This window comes from Grampus griseus, assembly GCF_964374135.1.
Source record: "Grampus griseus genome assembly, chromosome: 2".
Taxonomy (NCBI): Eukaryota; Metazoa; Chordata; class Mammalia; order Artiodactyla; family Delphinidae; genus Grampus; species Grampus griseus.
This window is the reverse complement of record NC_139018.1, coordinates 143,973,266-143,984,240: the sequence shown is the minus strand read 5'-3', so window position 1 is coordinate 143,984,240 and position 10,975 is coordinate 143,973,266. Positions and strand designations below refer to the sequence as shown.

The following is a 10,975-nucleotide window of genomic DNA, read 5'->3' as shown; positions in this document are numbered from 1 at the left end:
ACTGTTGGGAAGCAGCCCCTGTGCCTTTTGTGAATTTGGGGTGGTTCACCTTCCACCTCCTTTCCCACGTCACCACGCGCTCCATTGCTGGCCCACTGGGAAGGGGCTGGGGCTCAGGTGAACGTCTGTGCTGGGAGCCTCCCAGTGTGTGTGCTACTTTGCATGTTAAGGGCAAGAGTTTCCTCAAAACGAGACCACTGTTGTTATGATGGTGGGTGACTGTCCCGTATCCGATGCCAAAAGGTGTGCGCGAGCCAGGGAAGATGACCGCCCCCTAGGCTCACAGTGATTCCCCAGACTGGAATCCGGGCCTCCTGACTCCCGGTCCAGCGCTCTTATCCCCAGACTGGCCCACCACTGCAACACCCACAGCATCCCGAGCATCTCACCCTGCTGCTCCTGTGAGAGCAGGCAAGGCTAAGGTGAACCTTCTCCATCCCCGGTGGCCAAATCCTTTCTTGCCTCCATGGGCTGGAAAGCCGGTGGCCAGGGGACAGAGGCACATCCTGGGGCAACCCTGTCCAGAGAGCGCTGGGCTCTCGGTCCCTCGTCGCGGCCCCCGCCCGCGGGCGCCTCAGTCATCCAGGTGTTGCTCCTCCCAGGTGGATGTGGGGATGGCGCTGTAAGGGTCCATGATGACCTTGGCGCAGCGAATGATCATCACGACGAGGAAAAGGCAGAGGAAGACGAAGCAGGCCAAGGTCAGTCCTTTGTCCACGTCGACGTAGACGGGCTCAGGCGTGGGGTCCTCCATCTCTCGGCAGTGGCTTCAGGCTCCTCCTCCGGCTCGCGGTTGACTGGTACCATCTTCCACCCCTGCAGAGAGCCATAGCAGTGAGGACCGGAGGGTCGTGCCAACTTGCCTGGGGTGCGGGCAGGGCACAGCCCTCCCCCTTCGTATATGTCCCCCTGGCGTGGGAGTCTGCTGTTCCCCCTCCCCTCCCCCTCATGAGGGCGAGGAGAGGAAGGGTCACGTGCCTCCTTTTCAGGCGCCTACGTGGTCTCAGCCCTGAACCTTATAGGCAACCCAGGTGCCAGGGCCCAGCCAGTGCGTCCTAGCGGGTGGGGGAGGTGACAGAGGAGTCCCAGCAGGGGTAGAGCTGGGCTGTAGCGGAAGCACCTGCTGAGGATGGAGCCCCTGAAGTTGCCTCCCCCCTCTGAAACCCTTTAGGACGAGTTATAATAATGCTTTCAACTCTGCCAAGCCACTGACTGAGGGTGATCAGAAAGCATTTTATTTTATTTTATTATCGTTGCTTTTTTTTGGCTGTGCTGCATCGGCATGCGGGATCTTAGTTCCTCCACCAGGGATCGAACCTGTGCCCTCTGCAGTGGGAACGCAGAGTCCTAACCACTGGACTGCCAGGGAAGTCCCCAGAAAGCATTTTTAAAAATTAGGTAATTAATATATATTTTTTAAAGCAGTAGAACTTACGTTTCAAATGGAAATGAATGTTGAATACCAATACATGAACAGATTGAAGGGGGGTTGCTGTCCCAGAGTTGGGTGGGCGGCAGCATGGAGGGTCTGCATCCCTTCCCCCTCTATGGGGGCCTTCTGGGACTCCTGAGGGACCTTTGCTGAGCCCCCGAGTCACAGTTGATAAACTGCGGGTGTGATGGAAGAACGGTTTTGGCAGTCAGGTGGACCCCGAGCCCAGCTGCCTTGCAGTGCAGTCCTGGGCAGTGTAAGGTTATCCTTGTACCAGGCCTACGCCTCCCTGCTGTGATAATACAGGGCACGAGGCTGCATCACAAGGGTGTGAGGATTCAGTGCATCTAACATGGTCCCTGGCCCTGTGGGTGCCCCAGAGCAGGCCAAGATGGCAGGTCACGTCCTTGCAGCCCAGCGGTCAGGGAGAGCTTAGGACGAGGGGCACTGCTGCTCGTTATCATCACCCCCTCCCCCGCCCACCCCCCGCTGAATTTTCAGAGCCCTTGAGCTCTACATTGTGCTTTCACATCCAGTTTATTATTTGATCCTCACGACAGCCCAGGAGGCATGTTAGCCGTGTATCAATATGCCCATTTTATAAACGTGGAAACTGAGTTACAGAAAGGGGGGAAATGACTTACCCAAGGTCCCACATCCCAAACCCTAGGCCTCTGCATGCCTCTCTCTTCTCTGATGGAAAGTAAAGTGGGGACCCATCTCCCCCACCCACTTTGCAACTTCAGAAGGGCACCTATGCAACCCTGGGCTGGCTGGTCCTGACATATCTGTAACCACAGGTGACTATGCTTTCCCCTCCTTTTTTTTTTTTTTTTTTTAAGTTTTTTTGGCCGCGCCACATGACACGTGGGATCTTAGTTCCCTGGCCAGGGATCGAACCCATGCCCCCTGTGTTAGAGGAGCTGGACCGCCTGGGAAGTCCCGCTTGCCCCTCTTTCAGACATCGTCTCCATCCTCACCCCTTTCCAGAGGGCACTGACCTGCTGGTCGGAGTGATCACCACTTCACAAGGGCCACTGGGTGGGCTCGCACCCTGGGTGGGGCTGCTCCAGGAGGGAGGGAGAGTGACCAGACATCACAGCTGGAAGTCAGTGAGAGCAGTGGCCTTTCCCTTATAGAGCAGGTACCCACACTGGCAGCAGCTGGAACAGAATAGGACAGAAGAAGGCTGATTACCTCCCAAGATGCCCACTCCCAGCCATGAGCTGGGCTGGCAGGAAGGTCTGGCCTGGGCAGCTTCTCCCTGGGCATGGTGGTAGGAGCAACCACAGTTTATTCTGATGCTGTTTTTTCTTTCCTTCTCTCTTTTAAAATATATAACATTAAAAAAAATTGTGGTGAGATATACATGACATAAAATTTACCATAGTGACCGTGGTTAAGTGCACAGTTCGGTGGCTTTAGGACATTAAATCGTTGTACAGACATCACCACCATCCATTTCCAGAAATCCTTTCATCTTGCCAAACTGGAACTCTGTGCCCATGAAACAACTGGGCTGAACTGGGAGATTGGGATTGACATACATACATTACTCTGTATAAAACAGATAACTAATGAGAACCTGCTGGATAGCACAGGGGACTCTACTCAGTGCTCTGTGGTGACCCAAGTGGGAAGGAAACCCGAGAAAGAGGGGATATATGTACACATATAGCGGATTCACTTTGCTGTACAGTAGAAACTAACACAACATTTTAAAGCGACTATACTCCAATACAAATTAATTTTAAAAATAAAAAATATAACATTAAAAAAATTGTGGTAAAATATACATGACATAAAATTTACCGTAGTGACTGTTGTGAAGTGCACAGTTCAGTGGCTTTAGGACGTTCAAATCGTTGTATAGCCATGACCACCATCCATCTCCAGAACTCTTTTCATCTTGCAAAACTGAACTCTGTGCCCAGAAAACAATGGGTCCCCATTCCCCCTTCCCCTCAGTCCCTGGCATCCGCAGTCCTATGCTCTAGGGATCTCGTATAAGTGGAAAGATACAGTATTTTTCTTTTTGTGACTGCCTTATTTCACTTAGTGTAATGTCCTCAGGAGTCACTCAGTGAATGTCAGAATCTTCTCTCTTTTTTAGAGGCTGAATAAATATTCTCTTGTATGAATATACCACGTCTTGTTTATCCATTCATCCATTGATGTACACTTGGGTTGTTTCCATCTCTTGGCTATTGTGAATAATGCTGCTGTGAACATGGGTGTACAAACATCTCTTTGAGACCCTGCTGCAATTCTTTTTTTTTTGAACAGAGAACATGCTTTACTGAGGAGTAGATATAGAACAGCACATTCTACCACATGTGGGGAAGGGTTAGCTTCTGTAAAAGGCTTTACCCCTTAAGAAAACCCCCAGTGAAGTTGCTTTCGGATAAATTTTAACAGTGACACTGAAACTGGCAGGGAGCTGCCACTGAACATGCTTAAAATTAGCTCCCCCCAACCCACAGTGAATATAAACCGTGTACAAAGATGACAAGAGAAAGGCACAAGTGACCAGAGTTGGGATTGCAGTGAGGGCTCCACATGAAGACAGTGGTGTTGCAGGAAAGGGTGACATGACGTACATCAAAAGGTGCCCCAAGGTAGCAGGTTATAATGGGCTAGAGAGAAATTAGAGGGAGCATCTCTTCCTTCACTTAAACAACACCAAATATAGGAGGCCAGAGAATGGGGGAATGGTGGTAAATCCCAAAAAGGAAATGGAGGAGGAGTTCTTGGAAGGGCATAAGCACTTTAGTCCTAGGGGGAGGGGGAGGCAGTGTTGAAAAGCAAACCCTGGCAGCGGTGACCATTCTGCCTTGCTGAGTCATGGGCTGAGACACGGAAGTCATTTTCAGTCACTTCTCCAAGGATGTTCAGACAAAAGCAATGTAACTTATGTGGAAGCATAGGTGTGCTATATCAGACTGGTACTGGTGAAAAGGTCTCTGCAGTATAATTAACCAGTTAACATGCAGCATGAAAGGGAGAACTGGAAATTATTTGGGCACCTGCAAATGTAAAAACGGGCAGGGAGTAAAGAGAAGAAAACGTTTACTACTGAGCGCTTTCTGGTGAGGCAAAAAGTAGCGTTCCATTCCCTTCCACCAAGACGTTGCCCACTGCCCACAGGTGAACTCAAATCCAAGTACAGAATCACCACCTCTCAATTCTTTTCTCCATCGCATTCAGATAATGTGCTGTAACCAAGACTAATCCCTGCGAGTCTTCAAAAGTGTCTGGCTCTGGTCAGCCTGATACTGATCAAAAACAGGTCTTTCAGTAAAAATGGAGGAAAAAACTTAAAGTGAGAGGAACCCAAAGGGAAGGGACCCCTCCCAGCACACACACACACTCAGAAGTGTTACCTCTTCCCTGCCCCTCCAAGAACTTGGATACACGTAAGGAATAACTGGGAAGGTCCTGGTGTCGGTAACCATAGTTGGTGGCCTGGTGACGGGGCAGCAAGAAGTACTATTACAAGGTTTAGAAGATACGACACGACCTCATGGGGCCAGAGGAGAGAACCAGTGACTGGACAGGTACAGTACCAAAACAGAACACCTTGGGTCAGTGCCACGAGGGATCTGCACTCAAGTCTAATACAGATCCCATCCAGGCAACCTCACTGAGGCCGAACAACAGCTCCTCAGAACCAGCGTCTGCAGTGTACACGAAGGTCAGAGCCAGGACAGTCCTGGGGGGGATGGCCTTCCCAAAGGATACTGTACTTGCCAATCACAAGAGCAACACAAATGACAGACAGATCCCTAGAGTACAGACTCCTACTGCTGGGGTTTGCTGGCTCGGAGTAACCGGTCACTTTAAGTGGCCTTCGGAGGGGTCCCTTTTAAACTGCTTGGATCCATGGTTTTATTGGAGTTGGATCTTTTGGCCTCGTTGGCTAACCACTCATCAATCAGGTCCTGTCTCTTCAAAACGAGATGTTTTCCTTTCCAATATTTGAGCATCTGAAGGGCTTGCAGAGTGCTGACAATGTCCACGGGATTCACAGCTGTCTCCTGGCTAATTTCTTTGATAGAAATCTCTTTGCCTTGGAAATTATGCAGGTAATAAAGAAGCACTTCTTCCAGTAACTGCGGTAGCTTATGAGCCCCAGATCTGAGAGTGGACGTTCTGGGGAGCCAACTTTTGCTTCCTCTTTGGAAAGCAAATAACTGAAATCAATGAGCATCTTGCCAGAGCCCTGTCTCATGTACTGAGGCGTGGTAAGGATACAGGATACACTGTGGTGGAGGAATGAATTCTTTTCCTCGGAAAATTATCCAATCAGGTGACAACCAGTGCTGTCTGCTTCTGTCATAACATAGAACAGGAAGGGTTCTACATCATAGTATAATGTCTTGTGGTCCAGAAAAACCTTGGCCAACAGGCACAGTTTTTGGCAGTAGATCTTGTTTTTCTTGCCATCCACTTCAAACACAGAGATTGAACCTTTGCATTATATCTCATCTCCGGGTGGGTGTTTCCACACACACTTAGCCACGTGTCAGCGGAATATTGTCTGGCTCTTCATGTATGTTAAACAGAATTCACACATGTAAAGACATCCCAGTCATGCATATTCCTCAGGATAGGGAGAATGGTACCAAGTATCAAGCTCATAGCGACAAAAAGCAATAGTTTTAATCATGTTGCTCCCCCCTGTGATTTGGCCTTGCAGCCTTAACTTCTCCAGACTCTCTGAAGCCCGGGCTTGTGCTCTTCCGAAAAGATCCGTCATACTCGCTACTCAGGTTTTCCAGGAGAGGTTCCCGAGTGTTCCCATAGGTCTGCCTGTGTTCCATATATTTCTCTTTCTGTTCTTTGCTCAGCCCCGCATTTCTTTTCTTCCTGAGTTCAGCAACCTTTTCCTTATATCGCAACTGCCTCTCTGTTGGTACCTGGTGCCTGGTTGCATGCCTGTTGTTGCCATCTTGCCTGTGGGACAGCATCCTTTCTTCTCTCTGCTTATTCTGGCTCTGTGCTCTCACCTTGAGCATTTATCAGCTGAGAGGTTACGATAGAGAGGGCATCCTGATGTAGAGAAATGTCTCTTGTGTTTTCCTGTAAGGTGTCCTAGGGAGTCACAGCCTGGCGTAACACCGTTCATACTGAAATTGTAGCTTTCACGGGAGTGGCAGCGCTTGGGGCGATGAGAGAGATCACTGCCTGAGTCCTTCAGGGACACATCCTTGGCAGTGCTCTCATGGTGAGACACGTTGGGGCTGGAGATGTCTATATCAGACTCAGAAGAAGGGGCATTTCCAGCTGGCGTTCGAGGTGGAGACTCACATGATCAGCTGTATTTTTAGTTTCTCTATCTGAAAAGTCAACCACTTGCTCACTTTCTGAGCCAGATGGAGGAGTCTGCCGAAGCGGGTATTTTTTTCGGGGTCACTGGGGTCGGCTGCCGCTGACTACGCGTCACTCTCCTGGTAGAATAAGCAGGTTCCTCGGTACCGAAAGACTGCAAATTTCCAACAGGACTGGAATCTTGGGAACTCTGGCTTAGCCGGGCCGAGGAGCGGGTGACTCGGGCAGATGGCCGGGATGTACCATCACTCTCTGAACTGTCTGTGTGCTCGAGATCTGTAGAAAAATCGGAATCTTCGGTTCCATCTGAACTACTGCCTGCATTCCTCTTCCTTTGCGGCATTGCCGGCGGCTGCGGCCCACCGGTTCCGATTCGGGCAGCGGCGGCAGCAGCAGTAGGAAGGGTGGCTCCGGCGGGCTCCGTGGCGGCCTCTGTAGCGTCCCGATCCTGCGGACGATCCCAAGTACCTCCTGCTTCACAGCGTCTAGAGCCTTCTCCTGTTGCAATTCTTTTGCACAAGTGCAGTTGCTGGATCAACGGTAATTCTATTTTTAATTATTTGAGGATCATATTTAACATCGTTGTATAAAACAATACTTATACACAGTTCAAAATTCAAAAAGTACAAGAAGAAAACCACGAAGAACAGTTTTTAACGACTTCGCTCTCCAAGCAATCCAGTTCATTTCCAGACAGACTACTGTTATGAGGTCCTCAGACATCCCTCTCATCTGGAGGTATTCAATACATAGACATTGTATTTGCAACTATGTACATGGTGTTTACATTGTATCGGGTATCATGAGGAATCTAGAGACGATTTAAAGTATGTAGAAGGACGTGCATAGATTACATGCAAATACTATGCGATCTTATATAACGGATTTGAGCATCTGTGGATTTTGGTATCCAGTGGAATCCTGGAACAGACTCCCCACAGCTACTGAGGGACTGTTGTATTGCCTAATCATGTTTGCTTTTCGTCTTTTCTTTTTCCAGAAATATATCCCTCTGTTGTAACTACTAGAGCATGCAGGACCACTTCCTCTCACCCTATCCAGTGGTGACACCATCTTGAGTGTGGTGTCCATTTTCCACTCAGGGCACCCACAGAACTTTTAGGGTTCCTTGGACCATACTTTGAAAATACGGATCTAGTCCACCTCTCTCCGTTTCAGAAATGAAGAGACTGGAATTGAGGGAGGGGGAGGGGTTTCTCAGCGTCTCAGAGCGATAGCATAGCTGACCTTGGAGCACACTCACATTTCTGACCCCAGCCAGGTCTGTGCTTTGGGCCACATGTACCGATGCCACGTGGTCCTTGGTGGCTTTCAGGGATGGAGGGGCATGCTGGAGTTTCATGCTCTTGTGTTTCACAGCTGCACCCAGTGTGACCTCTCAAACACAGACTCTGAAATCCCTGGCCAATGGTCTGCCTTAAGTTCATATCAGATACCCTGCACCAATTGTAAAAGTCAGACCTCAGAGAAATTGTCTCATGACCCTCCCGTGTCTTGTATGGGGCGAGAATTGGTCCCTATAACCTGGTAACATGCCCCAGAGGAAGATTATCAGCATTTTCCGGATGCTTCCAGCTGGAATGTATGCCAAGAACTTGGATGCAAAGAACAGATTCATCTTTCCACCCTCCAGATGGCGTGTGCTCATTAATGTTAATTACTGGGCTGGCACATGTCCCTTCCAGCCCCATTTCCCAGGGAGGACCTGACACCCGGGAGTGATGCAACGCTGAACTCAGCTGCCGTTCCCTGGGAGCTGAGGAACTGGTCTTCCCACGGGCCAGCTCAGTGGTCCCCAACAGAGTTGACCCATCCTTCAGCATGGCGCCTGCGCAAGCCAGATGCTCCGTGTGCCACGCTCTGGGGGCGGCTGGAGGTGAGCTTGCTTGAGTCCGGGGTTCTGATCTGGGTGAGTGAATGACCCTGAAGGGGAATGGCTTCTGGGCCGACCCAGCACACTTGTCTAAGTGAGTGGCTTTAGGGTTGGGGTGTAGAAGATCCAAATGGAAAAGGGTCCTGACAGATGCCATGGGAAAGTCACAGGACAAAGTGACCCGTCCAAATATAGGCCCTGGAAACAAGTATCTCAGTCAGGCTTTTAGGAAAAAAACAAGCAATAGGGCAGCCACAATTCAAAGGGCACACAAATAGAGGATTTACATACAAACGTGTGTACTACCCCAGGGCTGGGAGTGGGGGGCTCAAGACCTTACTCTCTGGGCTGACATATTTCTTTATTTCTGTACATATGTGTGTCTTACCTGCTAGGGCTACCATAACAAAATACCACTGACTGTGTGGCTTAAACAACAGAAATTAAGTTTCTCACAATTCTGGAGGCGAGAAGTCCCAGATGAAGATCTGGCGGGTTTGGTTTTTGGTGAGAGCTTTTCTCCCTGGCTTGCAGACAAGGCTCCTTCTCGCTGTGTCCTCACGTGGCCTTTCTTCAATGTATTGGGTTAGCCATAAATTTCGTTCGGGTTTTTCCGTAACATCTTACGGAAAACCCGAACAAACTTTTTGGCCAGCCCAATATGAGAACGGGAAGAGGGAGAGAGATGTTGCCCACTCTTCCTCTTCTTATAAGACCACCAATCCTATCAGACGAAGACCCCACCTTTATTCCCTCGTTTGACCTTAATTACCTCCTAAATGCCGTATCTCCAACACATTGGGAATCAGGGCTTCAACATGTGAATTTGGGGGGGATACACAATTCAGTCCATAGCAGTGTGTCAGTTCCTCAAGGGCAGGGTCCAAGTCTGCCCGAGGGGCACTGCCAGCCTGGAACCAGGCCAGGCCCGCCCCTTGTGGGTTCACAGGAAAGGTCAGAGAAGATGCAAACCTGCACCTAGCCGCTGCCCTCTGGACACCAATGGGAGGAAGCAAGGGGACTGAAAAAGCATGTCACTTATTACTGTGGGGAGAAACAACGGGCTGTACCGACATTGTGAATTCAATCAGGTAACAAAGATTGGAGCTGCTCACGTGCAATCATCCACTGGTTCTATAAATAGTAGTGGAGCCATTATGGAACGTGACCTGTCAGAATCACTTCCCCACATGACAGATGGATTAAGTGGATGCCATTTGCTCAGGACACAGAAGATGTCCAGTGTCATAACCTGACACCAATTACGTCGTCCTGTGGGACTGCGCTTGGTGGCTCCACGCCTCCATCAGAGCAATTAACAGGCTTGCCAGAGAGAAATGATGAGTATGTGCTAAGAGATGATTAAGACCATAACCACTACCAGGGCTGGAAGGATGTATGGAGGGGATGGGATTCATGGAATACTGTGGTGAGAACTTGTTATCTTCCAATATTTAAATATCCCTAACCTCTAAGAAACATTCCAGAGCAAGGAGGCTGTATGAAGCAGCACTGTTTCGGATAGAAGAAAAGAGAGTATTTCTGCCAAGAGAACGCATCAGCCTTGTATCCTACTTCCATAAGCCGTCACACTGGTTCTGCTGTATCTCTTTGATAATATGATGCTGATGCTGTTGGTCTCACTTAGATCTCATACTCCCTTAACTATTTGGTGTGCACACCCCCCAGCCTCTGTATGTTTTGATCCTAGCAGCTCACACCTACTGTTTTTTAGAAGACTGCCCTTGGGCTACTGCAGCTGCTTCACCCATGCGTGCAGAGAACTCGAAATGCCTAGAAGTTTACATCAAGGACTCTTACCCTACCCAGACTGCACAAGATGCTATAATTAGGAGATTCACTATCAGGAAAGCGTGTTCTGAACAGAAGGCCAAGGGTGGGACTGGACAGCCTTTTGCTAGTGCCGAAGAGATTAGATGTGCCACTTGGCCATCTCAGCAGAAACCAGGAATAGAAATGCGATTATCCAGAAAAGATCTCTGGAGGACTCTCTTATCTAATGGAGTGAATCCCTGGGACATGCATGGGTAATATACAAAGGTTTTGAGAATGTTACATTAGAAATGCTGCTGGCTGGGGCTTCCCTGGTGGCGCAGTGGTTGCGGGTCCGCCTGCTGATGCGGGGGACGCGGGTTTGTGCCCCGGTCCGGGAGGGTCCCACATGCCGTGGGGCGGCTGGGCCCGTGGGCCATGGCCGCTGAGCCTGCGCTCCGCAACGGGAGGGGCCACAGAGGTGAGGGGCCTGAGTACCGCAAAAAAAAAAAAAAAAAAAGAAATGCTGCTGGCTAGAATCGAAA

General features: G+C 49.6%; 1 protein-coding gene and 1 pseudogene across 2 annotated transcripts; both read right to left on the bottom strand.

The window, feature by feature from the left end:
- Positions 1–574: 574 nt before the first annotated feature.
- On the bottom strand, positions 575–754 carry CTXND1 (cortexin domain containing 1; the record flags this gene model as incomplete). The annotated part of the gene is made up of 1 exon (XM_082649349.1): positions 575–754. The coding sequence occupies one exon, from the start codon at positions 752–754 to the stop codon at positions 575–577; it is 180 nt and encodes a 59-aa protein (XP_082505475.1).
- A 4,517-nt stretch (positions 755–5,271) lies between these two features.
- Positions 5,272–7,106, bottom strand: LOC309819387 (histone acetyltransferase KAT7-like; annotated as a pseudogene). Its single transcript has 3 exons — positions 6,938–7,106; positions 6,442–6,526; positions 5,272–6,358 (listed from the first exon to the last, which is right to left on the bottom strand). The product of its transcript is annotated as a histone acetyltransferase KAT7-like (transcript).
- Between the last annotated feature and the right edge of the window lie 3,869 nt (positions 7,107–10,975).